This window comes from Nerophis lumbriciformis, linkage group LG04, assembly GCF_033978685.3.
Source record: "Nerophis lumbriciformis linkage group LG04, RoL_Nlum_v2.1, whole genome shotgun sequence".
NCBI lineage: Eukaryota > Metazoa > Chordata > Actinopteri > Syngnathiformes > Syngnathidae > Nerophis > Nerophis lumbriciformis.
The window spans coordinates 24,329,926-24,346,102 of record NC_084551.2 but is presented as its reverse complement, the minus strand read 5'-3'; the positions used below and the strand labels follow the sequence as shown (position 1 = coordinate 24,346,102).

At 38.9% G+C, this 16,177-nt stretch overlaps 1 protein-coding gene across 1 annotated transcript in view; it reads right to left on the bottom strand.

The window, feature by feature from the left end:
* The window catches only part of dnah5 (dynein, axonemal, heavy chain 5), a 231,485-nt gene that overhangs the window by 148,956 nt on the left and 66,352 nt on the right, over positions 1-16,177 (bottom strand). The window contains exons 31-45 of the mRNA XM_061951064.1: positions 15,868-16,106; positions 15,405-15,552; positions 15,236-15,328; positions 14,720-14,919; positions 14,436-14,589; positions 13,951-14,114; positions 13,699-13,855; positions 12,927-13,139; positions 11,387-11,611; positions 10,573-10,745; positions 4,737-4,807; positions 4,346-4,453; positions 4,029-4,216; positions 1,583-1,777; positions 782-916 (exon numbers count right to left, since the gene is read on the bottom strand). Coding sequence (XP_061807048.1) covers positions 782-916; positions 1,583-1,777; positions 4,029-4,216; positions 4,346-4,453; positions 4,737-4,807; positions 10,573-10,745; positions 11,387-11,611; positions 12,927-13,139; positions 13,699-13,855; positions 13,951-14,114; positions 14,436-14,589; positions 14,720-14,919; positions 15,236-15,328; positions 15,405-15,552; positions 15,868-16,106 — 2,463 coding nt within the window. The remainder of the gene's footprint in view (positions 1-781; positions 917-1,582; positions 1,778-4,028; positions 4,217-4,345; positions 4,454-4,736; positions 4,808-10,572; positions 10,746-11,386; positions 11,612-12,926; positions 13,140-13,698; positions 13,856-13,950; positions 14,115-14,435; positions 14,590-14,719; positions 14,920-15,235; positions 15,329-15,404; positions 15,553-15,867; positions 16,107-16,177) is intronic.

Genomic DNA, 16,177 nt, shown 5'->3' with positions numbered 1-16,177 from the left:
AAAAAAACTATGTCTTTCTCGCCATCAACAGGTCTAAGTTGAATGTCAAAGTCGGCCAGCTTCTCGGTTTATGGCAACAACTTTCTATGTTATACCGTAGGTGAGAGGCATTATTTATAATCTAGAATTAGCTTTCACCAGGTGATGGTTCATAGGTGATGCATCAGCTCACCGGCTTATGTTCCAAAATAGCATTATAAACTATTTACCGCTCTGTGATCAATGCGCCGCTGAAAGTAGGTCCTTAACTTTAGTGCTTATAATAACAATGTCGCTAATACTTGGTCGTCATGTCCGTTGTGTCCTGAGCAAGACACTTCACCCTTGCTCCTGATGGGTGCTGGTTAGCGCCTTGCATGGCAGCTCCCTCCATCAGTGTGTGAATGTGTGTGTGAATGGGTAAATGTGGAAGTAGTGTCAAAGCGCTTTGAGTACCTTGAAGGTAGAAAAGCGCTATACAAGTACAACCCATTTATCATTTATTTATCATTTAATATTCAGGTCAGGACATGTAAATATTGTTGGCACTTTTTGCATGTATTTTAGTTGGTTTTATGGCGCAACGATGTCTTACTCCCATTAGCTCCATTGTTAGCTGACTTTTATTTACATTTATTTACGAGTTAGAATGCATAAAAAAAAGAAAAACATATGTGTTCTTGTCTCTCAGGAGGATTGTGAATAATAAGGCAAAAAAATAAATAATAAAAAGTGCAGTTCCCTTTTAAAAAAAACTCAGAAGGATTTTAGGTGATAAATACACTTTGTATTTGGGACCCACCAGTTTTGATAGGTTCATGTCTCTCAGGACTCTCATAACGATGGTGGACTCAGTGTCGCTGGGGTTGGCCCTTTTGGCAGCTCCCAGGGTACGCAGCACCGATAGGATGTTCCGTAACCCAAAGTCATAATGAACCTGGATGAGCCAAAAAGGTGAATTCAGCTGTTTATTTGGACTAAAGTAGTTATTTCTTTCTCGTCCTCTCTAAAAGACTCCAGGGGCCTTGTTGCGGCGACTTTATTGAGGGTGCATGGCTGCTGGTTTGTGGAATCCTGCACATAGTTGACAGCATGCTCTGTGCGTGCCTGTGCACTGCGGCAGGTGTCAACAATCAGCTGTAATAAGTGGCCCATCTCACAGACATGCTAATGCTGTGTTTCATTTACCTCGGAAGTTAGAAGTCGGAGCTGGAAATGACATCACAGGCGAGTTGTGAGCGTTCCAGTTACTAGGTCGGAAATCAAGATGGCCACATTCACGAAAGCTATTTTTGCGCTTAATTGGCTTGTCAGAATATAAAAAAACATATTAAAAAACAAGATTCAAACCCAGAGCCATCTTGCTGTGAGGCAGACATACGAACCACACCTTCACCATGCTCCACTCGAAAATAATTAGGGTACTAGCACTGAGCATTATTATCCCTTATAGTTGTGATGGAAGGTTATAAATGGTATGCTCTTAATTTGCAATCAATCTTGCAATCATAGCCCTTGAGTAATATAATTAAACATGTCTGATAATTGACCAATCAACACCTAATTTAATTGCAGGAAATTTCCAATCTCAAGACTTGTTTACCTGTTTGGAAAGTTGCTCTTCACAGAGCTTGTAGAGAGTGAAGAACTTGCGAGCCAGCTCCATATTGTCTATGAAGCCACAGCTCGCCAGCTTCACTCTGATGATGATTTGACGGTCAGGAACCATCATTGCCACCGAGCGAAAGTTGATCTTCAAGTTCTCTGGAAGTTCTTGTCGGCCTGCATAACCCGGGTTCTGATTATACAGGTAAGAAAAATGTGTGATTTATAGTATACAAATACGAATGACAACCATTTTCTTTTCACTTTCTTTCATACTGTACATTAAAAAACACTTGTTTTTAGTACCATGAAACTTTAACAATATTGCAAACATACAGTAGATGGAAAACTTTTTGAGCAAAAATGTTAGATTCAACCTAAAATGGCAACTGGTGAGGACAAATAACATACAATATAATAGTGCATGTGTTCAGTATGTTGAGTAAAAATTGGACAGTTGCACGGTATTCTGTAGGTATGATACGAAATAAAATTCATATAGTGATTTCTAAAATCTTTGCTCCAAATAGATGAAACATTGACATACAAATGAATGGATGGAAAATAGAAATTTGATTTTTGTACAAACATACATATATACATACTGTACATATACACTCACTGTACAAACACATATACACATTATGTACATATACATTCACTGTACAAACATACATATACACATACTGTACATATACATTCACTGTACAAACACAGATACACATTCTATACATATACAAGTACATATGCATACATACACTCATGCACATAATCACGTTTCATCAAACATATATTAACGATGTTGCCCTAAGGGTAAACTGGGTATAACACATGGCACACTGACAAAGCTTAACCTATTGTTACTATAACAATCTACAAGGTTAATGTAGGTTGCTTCTCTTTCTTCCCCTTCATTTTTCTGCATTCTTTCGTATCTCAAGTTATCATTACGTATATGTATTGTTGCATTTTGTCATGTCTGTGATCATGTTTTGTTAAGTTATGTTTTGCTTGGTTTTTGGACACTTTTTAGTTATTGTCTTCACTTCCTTTGTCACCATAGTAACCATTAGTTTCACCTGGTTCACATCGTCATGTCACGCACCTGTCTCACGTTTTCACATTTTGAGTCACGCACCTGTTTTCACTAATCATGTCATCACTATTTAAGCCTGTAGTTGCCAGGCAGTCAGCCTGGCGACATCACTCTTGACACACTCCTGACACTCTGTTTCATGTTCATAGTCCATGCTGCCCTGTTTAAGTCATCGCAAGTAAGGTTTGTTGATTAATGCCACAGTTAGTGTATTTTGTTTTTTTTGTCCATAGTTCTGCCTTTGTGCGAGTTTTTGTTTTTATAGCCAAGTTTTGTACTTCCGCCCTTGTGCGCGCCTTTTTTTAATTTCTTTTTTGAGTGTTAAAATTAAATATGTATTCACCTTCACGCCGTGTCCGGTCCAAATCCTTTACACCTCGGGAAAACAATCCACGCTAAAGTCCTAGTCTTGACACATTTGAACAACTGTATTGTTGATAATAGAGGTAAATTATTAGTATTGTTCATTATCAATAGCGATAATTCTATTGGTGTTTAGATTGCTCCATTTGTAGTGTAATAATGCTCATTGTCATTTCTGTATTATTTTTTATTTTCGCTAACTGCTTATTTGCTATCACTTTTACCATCATATTTGTACATGTCGTATTTGCTGATGTTGCTCTATTGTTGTTGTTGTGTTTGCTGTTGTTGTTTTTGTCTCTCTGTCTAATCCCCCTCTTGTCCCCACAATTTCCCCTTCTGTCTTCTTTTTTTTCTCTTTCTATCCCCTCCTGCTCCGGCCCGGCTGCACCAAATGATAATATAAATACATTTAATAAAGTCAAATACAAATAAGGCAACAAGAGAAGTATCCTACACTTCTCTTTTGTAAAGTGAATCTGAACAGCCGATATGGGCATCTACATCAACTATATGATTTGCCTGAGAAGCTGGACAGGACAAAAATAAAAGGAAAAAAAAAATTAAATTAAAAGAAGAAATGTGATTTAATAATGATCCCCCTTACCTCACAGTTCTATTATTAATGCATCCATTTAGTATATTTTAAGAGCAATAAGAAGAATGATCTTTAACTGTACTAAGAGAGTATGCTAATTCTAGCAATCTAAATAAAACCCTAATGCTCCTGATCATGACTGACATTAAAAAAAAAGACATTGTCTAAGTCAATTATGTTATCTCTAATTATAAAAACCTAATATTTTCACATGGATACTGCGATTTTCTAGGGCTGTTTTATGGCATATCCTGGACAATTTGCACAAACTCTCTGTGACTCATATTAAGGTCAACCAACTAACGTTTCGAACCAATCTAAAAGGAACGCTTGGTGTAGTAGGTTTAGTGGGTGTTATTAACATAAAAATAAGGCTATACCACTGACCATTGTTATGAATATGCCAAATTCCGGATTCATCTCCACATTTTCTCCATCAGTAAAGACAAAATGTTTTCGTCTTTCTTTTTTGCAGGTGAGCACTATTGAAATTTGCTGTGCTGCCACTGACAGGACGGGAAGGTCAATGCGGTTGAATTCATCAAAACAACCCCACGAACCAGACTGAGCAAGACCTGCAAATCACACAAAGCCATTCAAGGTTTTATAAATTGGAGAAACACAACCTGAAATAAGTGGTAGCCTACATCACCACGCAGTAGTTTGTTAGTTTTAGGTTCTTCTTCCATATACTCTACTCTTACCCTTGAATATTCTTCCCAGACCTCTAAAGTCCATCTGGTCAGAACAGTTGAAGACCACCACGTACTTTCCCAGACAGCGACCCATATCTTTAGTGGTCTCTGTTTTACCTAAAAATCAAAGAAAATCATAAAAATCATGGATTTGTATATCATGGACTACAATATGTGCACGACTAAGGTTCATTCTTAGTTCAACCTTCTCATTCATTTTCTATCACTTATGCCAGCTGACTTTGGGGTAGAGGCGGGTACACTCTGGACTGGTCGCGAGTCAAAGGGCACATACTTACAGTACACTGTACTGTAAGTATGTGCCCTTGTACTGAGTGCCCCTGTACTGAGTACAGTAGAGAAAATCAATAATTTACACTAACATTCACACCTGTCTTACCTGTTCCTGCTGGTCCTGCAGGGGCTCCACCCATATTCATACATAGAGCCTGGGCAAGGGTGATATAGCACCTGGCAAGTCGATGAAAACACAGGAAAATTATGTTTATACTAGTGATGTGATTAATTGAATTGATTAAATGATTGTAACCAGATTAATCAGTTTAGAATTTAAATCATGATTAACCACAGGTTATTATTAATTGGCATTATTTTAGAGTAACTTAAAAAAAGACTGACAGCTAAGGTCCCATCCGAGTGTATTTTGAAGTGGAATTTGCCAGCGAGTGCACAGATCATGTCTAATCTTTGACCTGATCATTGAGCGTTTAACAACCCACGTTGTGTCATAAAATGTAAGTGGTAGGTGAGAGGTTAGCGTCATCAAAGAACAGTCATTGTGACTCAATTTAGACTCTTTGGAGCAATCTGTGTTTTTACTTCAAGACTAGCCTTACAAACATATGCAATGCATTTGTATATTCTTTAGAACACACAACTTTTTTATAACTTTCTTTTTTGATTTCTGTGTTTTCTCTTTTATTCAAACCGGAGGCAGTGAGTGAGGGAGAATGAAGGCTAGACTGAGTAGAAAGTGGAGAAAATGAGTGACAACAAATGCATTTTTTGTAGCATGGAAAGAAGTCAACAAAATAAATGTGATCTCCGTTGGCATCGAAGGGCATGAGGCCGAGTGTTTCACTGATAGATACTGGTTGCGCCCTCCCTGCTATTGTCACTTCTGATTCCCTTCTCATTGTCATCCCCCATCTTTTGTTTTTGCTTAGTTGCGTGTGTGCCTGACTGTGGTTTCAAGTCAATTTCTATATCTGTATGTGAGGAGCTCAACAATTGAATTTATGTCACTCACACTGACTGACTGCAGTGTAAATCACGTACTATTCACATCAAGACATGACAGACTGGTTAGTAATAAACATAACGTCCAATTTTCTGATGGGAGATTATCTAAAAATACGACGGGACTTTGTGTCAAACTATTCAGCACATATTGTCCTTATAAAAAAATCAAACAGAACCTTAAAAAAATTTAAATGCGTTATTGGAAGTTGTTTTTTTTATGTTTTATCCATCAAGTATCCAATCCGATTCCAAGGATGTCCTCCTTATTGCTCACAACCCGGTATGGATATCTGTCACATTTTTACCGACTACATGGGCCGGTATAGCTCGGTTGGTAGAGCGGCCGTGCCAGCAACTTGAGGGTTGCAGGTTCGATCCCCGCTTCCGCCATCCTAGTCACTGCCGTTGTGTCCTTTGGCAAGACACTTTACCCACCTGCTCCCAGTGCCACCCACACTGCATGGTTTAAATGTAACTTAGATATTGGGTTTCACAATGTAAAGCGCTTTGAGTCACTTGAGAAAAAAAGCGCTATATAAATGTATTTCACTTCACTACATAATACTAATAATATTATTAATAATAATAATCATAATAATTATTATAATGTATTTTATTCAAACAGCGCTTTTCTAGACACTCAAATCGCTTAACAGTGTAGAACTGAGAACCCATCATTCATTCACTCCACAATCACACTGTGATGGTGGTAAGCATTTGTAGCCACAACTGCCCTGGGTAGACTGTCAGAAACATGGCTGCAAATTTGTGCCTATGGTCTCTCCAACCTCCATCAAACATTAATTGATATTCTTACACCAGTTTGAGTGGCACTGGGAGTGAGGTGGGTAAAGTTTATTGCCCAGGGACACAACAGGAGCGACTAGTATGGCAGAAGCTTTTTGTACCCAGAACTCTCAAGTTTTTGAGCCACGCTGCCCTATTTCCAGGTGTTTGGGAATCAATACCAGTATTCAACGGTACCAATTTACGGTACGTATGTGTGTTGATGTTTTAATAAATATATATATTTTTTAATAACACAACCTTTTCTTATTTAACCTTTAACAGTGAGCTGATATTAACTGTGCTGTCCAGTTGTTACATCTTGTTTTCTTACACTTCATAGTCCTATTTGCAAGTATGCATTAATTTGCGTGTGTTGTCAGTCAGGAAATAGTCTTTGGAAAGTTGACTACATTTAACTTAATTACAAATTAGTTGTGCCTTCCTGTCTTTTAAAATATTGATGATGATAGTTAGTTGGTCTTTGAAAGTTCATTACTTATTTATTACAATGACTGACGAGAGACGATGCATATTTCAAGTCAACACCTTTTCAAACTTCAATTCAATGTAGGAATGATTATTGTAAATGGGCTATACTTGTATAGCGCTTTTCTACCTTTAAGGTACTCAAAGCGCTTTGACACTATTTCCACATTCACCCATTCACACACACATTCACGCACTGATGGTGGGAGCTGCCCTAACCATGACCCATCAGGAGCAAGGGTGAAGTGTCTTGCTCAAGGACACAACGGACGTGACGAGGTTGGTCGACGGTGGGCATTGAACCAGGAACCCTCAGGTTGCTGGCACGACCACTCTCCCAACCGCGCCACGCTGTCCCCATATTGAATGATGTGTGATGATGAGTAATTCACACTAGAGTAAAAAGTGGGACATTAAACCCCGTTCTCCAGTAATTGTCAGTCTCCTTAATTTAGTAGTGATTCCGCTAAACACCCCACAGTTACAGCGGGCGTTTTATAGAGTTTATAAAGCTGTGTGACAAATTTCAAGTAAATCGTAAATTGTTATTTTTTTGTAGTCCAACATCGCCATAATGTGGTATAATAGTAGAAAAATTGTAGAAAATTAACACTTGCAAAACAGTAAGGGTGTGTGTTTTATCAACTGTTGTGATTTTGTGTGCAGCAGTTTACATTTGTGGAAAAATAAGGACACCGCATAGGTTCGTATTAAATTGACATAGATATAGTTGGTCTCCTTGGTAGAAGTCATTAATTTGTTTAGTAGATGCAGTCAATCCAACGCATTGGTTTACAACAATCGATCTTGCAGCCCACATGAATCCCATGGGTCGCTATCAGATGATACCTTACAGTCAATCTCTAAATAGTATGGATAAGGTGTTTAACACGTATTGATTGACATCTTTGACACCAGCCTAAATTATCTAAAGGAATAAACAACCGGGGATTGGTATTACATTAAGCAGGTTGAATGTTAAAGCCCTTTATGTGCTCTAATTCTGTACCATACTGTACATGACGTATTAAGTCAATAATACCCTTTGGGCAACAGCTAATTCTACTTTAGAAAGTGGATGTGTGATGGGACATAAGTAGGGGATTTTATTTTGTATGTTTCATTGCCATGCATGTTTTAGAGTGTTTTTGTTGTTGTGGATTTTAGTTGCATGTTTTTATTGCTGTGGAATTGGATTGTAATTTTAGTTGCATGTTTTTATTCTTTGTGGACTTTGCTGGCATTTTAAGACGTTGTCCCTTTTAGCTTGTTGCCCCTGACAACCAAAGTGCCCAATCGAACTGCACCTGAGAACAGACGCACCTGTGAAGCATTAAGGCTGCACACATTTCAAAGGGAAGAGCGACAGAGAGAAGTAAAAGGGCCGAGGAAGGAAGAGCGACTGCGGGAAGCGCGACGGAGGGAAGCGGAAGCGACCGGGTGGACGCCCGCAGGCTGGGAAGGAATCCAGGACTACACAGCAGACCCCGCAAGCTACTGGAGTGAACCCCAAGAAGCCCACAACACGCAGGGGAAGAGTTCCTCCGAAGAGTGATCGGGACCCAGAGACCTGCGGTGACTCCCGGGAGCGACCAAGAGCGACCAAGAGGCGGAGAGAGACGGGACGGGTACGGCCATGTAGGTCCCGCGAGTGACCGGCGACTGGCGAGGAGAGTGGGCTTACCCAATACTTCGACGCAGAACTACAGCAAGGGCAGGGGAAACCCTGCCTTGCGTGTAAGTGTGGCGTCAGCCCGGAGAGCGTCTCCGTACTTTTAGAAGATTTTATCCCTGTGGCCTGCCTCCGTTTTAATTCTGTGTGCAGGAGGACGCCGTGGAAGTGGGCGGAGCCAGGACGCTGAACCACTACGCCTGTCGCGGCTGTACCCTCACCATAATATTGTTTACCAATTGGTATTTTTAGTGTTATTTACTTGACTGTTTTTTAATTTGTATTGTAATAAATTGTAAATCAGCATCATTATCTTTCCTTATTTTGGGACGGTTGCTCTCACTGCATTGGGTTCTTAATATTTATATCGGTTTTTAACAAAATTGTACTCGATTTTAATATCCCACCACTCGGTCCATCACAGATGCAAGAGGATGAAATGAGAAAGCTAGTAGAATCTCAGCTGTGGTCTGTGTTATCAGTCATCAGAATAAAAAATAATCAAAGCTTTTTGTAGCTTTTTTAAAAGTGATTTTTTTTTTGGAGGATTTGAACCTCACTATTGATCAAAATGTTTGCCTGTCTGAAATTTTGTGGACCATTACTTTGTGTAATGTATATGATAAAATATATAGAGTATAGATTAAATCAAGTACAGTGGAACCTCAACTAATGAGTGCCCCAATTTAAGAGTGTTTTGAGATAAGAGTTGTTTCTCCCCTAATTGTAATGCTTTAGCTTTAGGTTACAAGTAGCTGTTAGGAGATACTGTACAAGTCCATTCTCTGAGGTAAATGCTGTACATTATTATTACAGAACAGGGTGAATGAGGTGAAAAAGGTGACAAGATGCAAAAATATTGTCATTCCATACGTATCAGGTCCATCAGTGAAACTCAGAAGAATTTTTAACCAACACAACATCCCAGTAACCTTCAAGCAAGGCAACACCCTGAGACAGAGACTAGTGCATCCTAAGGACCGGGCACCACGCATTCACAAAAACTATCTGGTGTATGCTATTCAGTGTAATGATGAATGCACTGATTCAAATATTGGGAAAACAAAACAACCACTAAGCCAACGTATGACACAGCATAGATGGGCGAACTCGACTGTCTACTTCCACCTCAGGGAGAAATAGCACTCTTTTGAGAACAAAAATGTACAGATTCTGGACAGGGAGGACAAATGGTACGAGAGAGGAGTGAGAGAAGCCATCTACGTCAAGGTATAAAAACATACCTGAACAGAGGAGGTGGTCTGCGACACCACCTGTCTTTCACATACAACACTGTCCTTTTAACCATTACTAAAAGACTAAACAATTTAGCCCGCACAATGCCATTTGTTTACAACTGAATGGAATGCTAACATGGGTAATTCCAACTATGTTGGGCTGATAGTGGTCAATCCACAGCGATCGTTCTGCCACACGATACCTAAATGCTAACGAGGGGAAATTCCCGTTCAACGACTGTGGTTGGCATTGACAGTAGAATTGTATTTTGCATCTCAACAACTGTTGAGATGCAAAAACCAGCTGCTGGACTAGATCTGACCAGTCTAAATCTACGAGCATGAAATGATGAAGCCTACTTGGATTAGAGGCGAAACCTCTTCTAAGCCATACCAAACAGCCTAGTTGCGATCGATTGAGTGCCCTGAGACCTGGATGAATTAGAACATCCATATACATTGCTATTAAATTGTTTCATAAAACTACTATAGATGTAAGTAGTACATGTTAATTATTCCTAAATCATTTCTTATCCAAAAGTTATTTTTAAAGGCATGTTACATGTTAAAATTGTGCTGTTTTTGGGAGGCCAGGCACCAATTATATTGATTTCAATTAACTTCTATGGGAGACTTTGGTTTAAGCTAAAAGTGCTTTAGGCGCGCCGTCACAGAAACAATTAAGCTTGTAAGTTGAGGTATTACTGCTTAACATTGTATGAATCAATTAATATATATTTTTTAAATATTCTTGACATTTCAAATGTGACCTGTATATTTGACTTTACCTGTCAGTCAATGGCGTGATGACAAGCCTTTCAGTGCAGCCCAAAAATTCATTCTGGTAAACAAAGTCCACGTCTGTGATGCTAATAATCATTTTTTCCGTGTCCTCATTGAAGTAGAAACGGCACTGCTTTAACCACTCAAAGTCTCCAGGGCTTTTGACATGCAGTCGGCACTGGAAGGTGAGAAAAGGGGAGAGAGAAGTGGAAAAAATAAGGCAGGTTATGATTTATGAGGGTGTATTAGTTGACATGAAAGTTACATTGACAAGGTGGGGGGAGGGTGAGAAGAGGATGAAAGAGACGGGGCATAGAGTCAAAAATAGAAAATGAGGTGTACGTGAGTTTAAAGAAAAGCCGGGAAAGCCAGGTTGAAAAAGATGCCAGTAAAGGAGATCATTATATGAGTTTATAGCTATACCCTGGCATCAGCACAGATTTAATGATCACAGTTTGAGAAGACCTAATTGAAAATGTGTAGTAATAGCGAAATGAGTGAACTTGAAAGGAGAAAAGTAGATAAAAAGAAATGCACGTCCTGTTTACCTTGGTGACAAGCGAGGCAATCAATGTACCCACTAACTAAAGACAGCCTTTCATCACATCTCAAAAAAATTTCTAAATATGTTTTTTTAGAACATACTGTTTGCAGTTAATAGTACGCTGACAGCCTTCGCTTTTCGAACAGAGTGCATTTAAACAAAAACAACAAATACCCTTAATACACGTAAGCTCCCGCTAAAATGGTAGGGCTTTTAGCTTCAGCATGCATGGCAAAAGTACTGTGTCCTGCTCATATTTTCTCATTTCTACTCACCAGGTCATCAAATATATCCCTCTGGTGAACATGGATAGTGATGAGGGTCTCATACTTGGTCCGGTCAACTGCACTTAAGTCCCTTGTGGTCATATCAATCAGAGTGTTGAGGAGATCTAAGAAGATTTGGTTGGTTTTGGCCATAATTCGACGATCATATCGTGCATTAGACAGGGCCTCCTCAGAGTCCCTTGTCCATATCATCTGGATACCCAGCAACCCCACCTGAATGAAACGCCAGCATGGCAAAGTCAAGTCACAATGTTGTTATAGTTTTAAGTTTATATTTTCCTTTTCTGTCAGTTCACCTTCCTGTTGTGTCGACTCACCTGAAATTGAGTAATATGGACCACTGTATACAGTAATAGTATAGAGGTGAAATTTAAAAAGATTTGAATATTCTGCAAAAGTTTAGTTACAGTATGTCAGGATTTCAACTTCAAATGAGAAACTAATATCTGATACAAAGTCATTACAAAAAAAGTTAGATTTATTATATATATATATATATATATATATATATATATATATATATATATATATATATATATATATATATATATATATATATATATATATAGCTGGAATAAAGTAACCTGTGCACGATATTCAAATGTTTTGATGGATATTGTCATTTATCAAGGTAATTGTATTCTCAGTGCATTCAACTGATTGCAACTGGACTGTTCTGTTTGTCTTTGAAGACGTTTTGCGTCGTGTTTTATCATTCTCCTGCCTTCTACTTTATTTTGATGTCTGCATTTGGGCCTATGATCTGCTTTCTTCAGTTCATTAGTCCTCAGCGAGGGGCGGACACAAAGAACACCTGCAATTAATTTAAACCTGAGAGTATTTAAGCTTGTCACTGACAGCTTGGCCTTGCCGGTTATTGTCTCCTGAACCTCTCACGTTAATGCGCCTGCTTCACCTCGCCAGTCCTGGTACATTGTCTCTCCTTAGTCCTGTAATTCCTAACCTCTTTGTGTTTGCTTCCTAGCCTCCCTGTGGTAAAGAGGATTCTGTGTTGGACTTTTTGCTGTGCTCAGTGCGCCCTGGCCTTTTCCCATGCCGACCACTGAGGAACCTGTTTATGTCTGTTATTCATGGTGTGCGCTTCTGCCCCATCGCCTTTTTTACACCTTTTGGACTAATTAAATGTTTCCCTTTTTATAATTCAAACTTGCCTCCCATCTCTGCATCCTGGGGTCAACACCTTGATTGAGATCATAACAGACTTAGATTGGTCAGATCTAGTGTGATCTAACTAATTACGCTACTGTAGATCTGACCAAGCTAAGTCTCTAAATCTAATCAAAGTGCTAATTGAATGCCCTGAGAACAGTTGTAGTACACATAAACATTAGTTTCACCCATATCTGACTAGTTTTCCCCCTTTCAGATTTCACTTTTGTTTTTACATTGGACCACTTGCTTCTTCTTTGAATTTTAATGAAAAGTCACCAGGCATGTTCTTCTTAAAATGCTAAGAGAGTGTCCAAGAATCAACAATTGACAATATTTCTGGTATTGTTCAACCTACCTGAGCAGGAAAGGAGTTGAGAAAGTCAACAAGCTGGAAGCCAGACTCCTGGATGGCCAGGACAGCCATTCGGATGATCATGTGCAAAGACTTTTGGGATTCCTTCAGTAGGGCATTGAGCCAAACCTCAACATTTCCTTCTGCTGTGACTGGATGATTCAATTCCATAGTTTCACCCTCCCGAGATGATACAGCCAAGATGCGGTCATACATCTGCAGGTGGTTTATTGATGAGTTATTTATAATCAGGTAGTCTTTTTGTACATTTCTTCTTGAGATGATTTCTGTCTATTCGTGTACAAAGGTAACACAGGTAACATGTTTGTAAAATGGGATAAAACTAATATATTGACTAACATAATACCACAATCCTGAATATGAGAACCCCTCAATTTCATGATAATCTTTTTTAAACAAAAAGAAGACTAAATCAAGTATGTTCCGATGGACAGTGAGATAATACTACTTTAATGCTATATAAATAAAATTAGATTTGATTTGATGTAGTGATCACTATTTCTGTATCTTAGAATTCCTCTTCTGTTTGCCAATTAGCCCAACCTTTGAGCCACCTTTTTTGAGCAGCTCTATGTGTTACAGCTGCATCTTTTTAGGTCACTGTTGTGTGTGTGAGACAGGAAAAAAAGCTCTGACTCAAGAAGTTGTTTGGCGCACTATGATCATTTCCATGTATAGTCTTTTTCTGACTATCGTCCATAGAAAAATCTTATATCCGGGTCATAGTGCTATTTTTAGTATTACCAAGTTTCACCTTGTCATGGAATTGGACGGTTTTAATGTTGTCAAAGACATTGAGAAGGTGGGCTTGGATGGTGTGGGAGTCTGATGCTTGGCCCAAAATCTCAAGCAATGCAGGATCAGAGACAAAGAAAAACCGAGGAAACAGCAGTCGCTTCTTCTCCAAATAGCTGTCACAGCACAATGAAACACATAATACAAACATTTACAGTACATATTTGACATCCTAATATTGTTTGAAGGTGCGTGTGAACATTGTTCTTACCCAGTCAGCGATTTCTGGCAGATCTCAAGTTGCTCAAGCAGGTGAGGAAGCAATTGTCCCATTGTCTCATCTCCAACACAAGACTGGATTACGTTTGGCATATCATGGGCTCTTGTCATGATCTTCACCCAGGTTTTGTCAATGTTGGAGAAACGCTTTGCTTCCTAAACATTAAATATATTATTTCACTACTGTATACGATGAATCAATGCAATGAAAATAAATGTTTTGATACTGTGTGAACAAAATCTACACGTTTATGCCCAATATTTATGCCCAACACGTCAGTTAGAGTATATTCACAAGTACCTCTGTGCACGTTTGATATATTATATTGTAATCTCGCAAGCATGTTTAGAATAAACCGAAACCAATCCTAGTAGCCTTGATAACTTAGTGACAAGAGTTTAGAGTTTCATTAGCAATTTTAATTTACATGAATGTCAGTTACTCTACAGGTTTGTTGTGTATGTATATATATCTACCTTGGGTAGCTGTTTGGCAATGTCTCCCCCCACAAATACTGCCTCCAGGTAGATCCAAAGGTTCTGAACAGTCATCCAGTTTTCTATGATATCAGTGGTGTTAGATAGATTCAGAACCCATTTTTGAATCTGAGTTTTAAACGGAGTGTTGTATCTGGGGAGGAGACAACATCATGCCGGTTTTATACCACACATTATTCATCATTGTAATGGAGCAAAACACGATCTGAAGCTTTTCGGAATTGGCATCATCCATATTATCGATGCCATCAATAGTGACAGACCTGTTGCTCATTAGAGATCCTAGAGTCACGAGGCTGTCCTCCATGCTGGAAATGATCTCTGAGGTGCTGTCTCCTCGTAGTAAGAGTTCCCCACGGGTTTTGAAGTTGGCAAATGTAAAAGACTTGTTGTCCCACTCCGCAATCACCTGCTTAAGCTTTTGCTCAATATCCCGCTCTTTCACAGCACTGATACAAATATCCTGCAACAGACAACCCAATGAACCTGTGTAGCATTTGACTTGAAATCCTGCCATACATAAAGCTTGATTTTATGATCTCCATTTATTTGTCCTTCACAACATGTGACTATTTCCCAGACATCCACACAGTCACAAGGAAATTGTGACCTATTCCAACCAACATTTTGACTATTTATTCACATGGCTGACACATCAAGACAGACATTCCACTTTATAGTAGCTTTACCAAAACCTAATTTACACTCACCTTGCTGTTATACAAAAGCTGCCCTCCTATCTTGGCCCTCCTATCTTAGACCATATAATAACTCCTTACCTCAATCTCCTCTTTGTACTTGAGAAGAGGAGCCTCCATAATGCTGCGCAGCTTGAAGGTATCAGTCTCAACCTCAAAGGTGTGTCGTGTCACCTGCTCACATAACCAGACAGATATGGTCAACATTTGCAAATCTAATGTGAATACTGCATTATATGTTTGCACTGACCTCAGTAATTCTCTTCCAGTGGCGCATCATCATTGCTTTGTTGGCCATTAGCTCCAAAATAGGACAGCACTCACTGAATTCCTCAATTATTTTCTTCAGCTCCAGAAAGGCTTGCCATTCCTTTAGAGCTCGAGGTAGCTTGCGACATCTGCAGTTTAAAATGAAGACGGACTAAAGTATGATATTTGCAGGTTGTGTGTTTCTGTGTAAGAAGACTAATTATTCAAATATATATATATTTAAAATGTATTCTCTGAACACATGAATAGACCCTCAAAAAGCACATAATGTGGCGTAAGTGTTTATTAGAGTGGTTAAAATTGAAATCCTTCAACTTATTCATATAATTTCATAAAGCAGACAAAAAAAACATGTTCTTTCATTTCAGTTTATGAGGTTATCATTTCAAAGTAATCACTTTGATCACGTGAATAAATACGGCACAGTAAATGACGTCTTTCACCTTGTTTGAAAGTCCAGTAGATCATTATTGATTTTTTCAATGTGCAAGTCAGCCCAGAGGATGTCATTGTACCCGTTGACTGTTTCGATGACATTGCTGTACAGGCCATACAACTTCTGCAGTAGAGACAGCTGCTTTCTAATTTCTAAGAGCTGAGGATGCTGGGTAACAGGAAGTCCAAACAGCTCCTCACCACCTGTGTAGGTGATGTACTTTCTGAACAAGTTATCAAATCGATTCTGAAAAGGGGATGAAAAAAAAAGAGTTACTTTAGCAATCATTGACTATTTGCTTCATGGAAAATGGAACC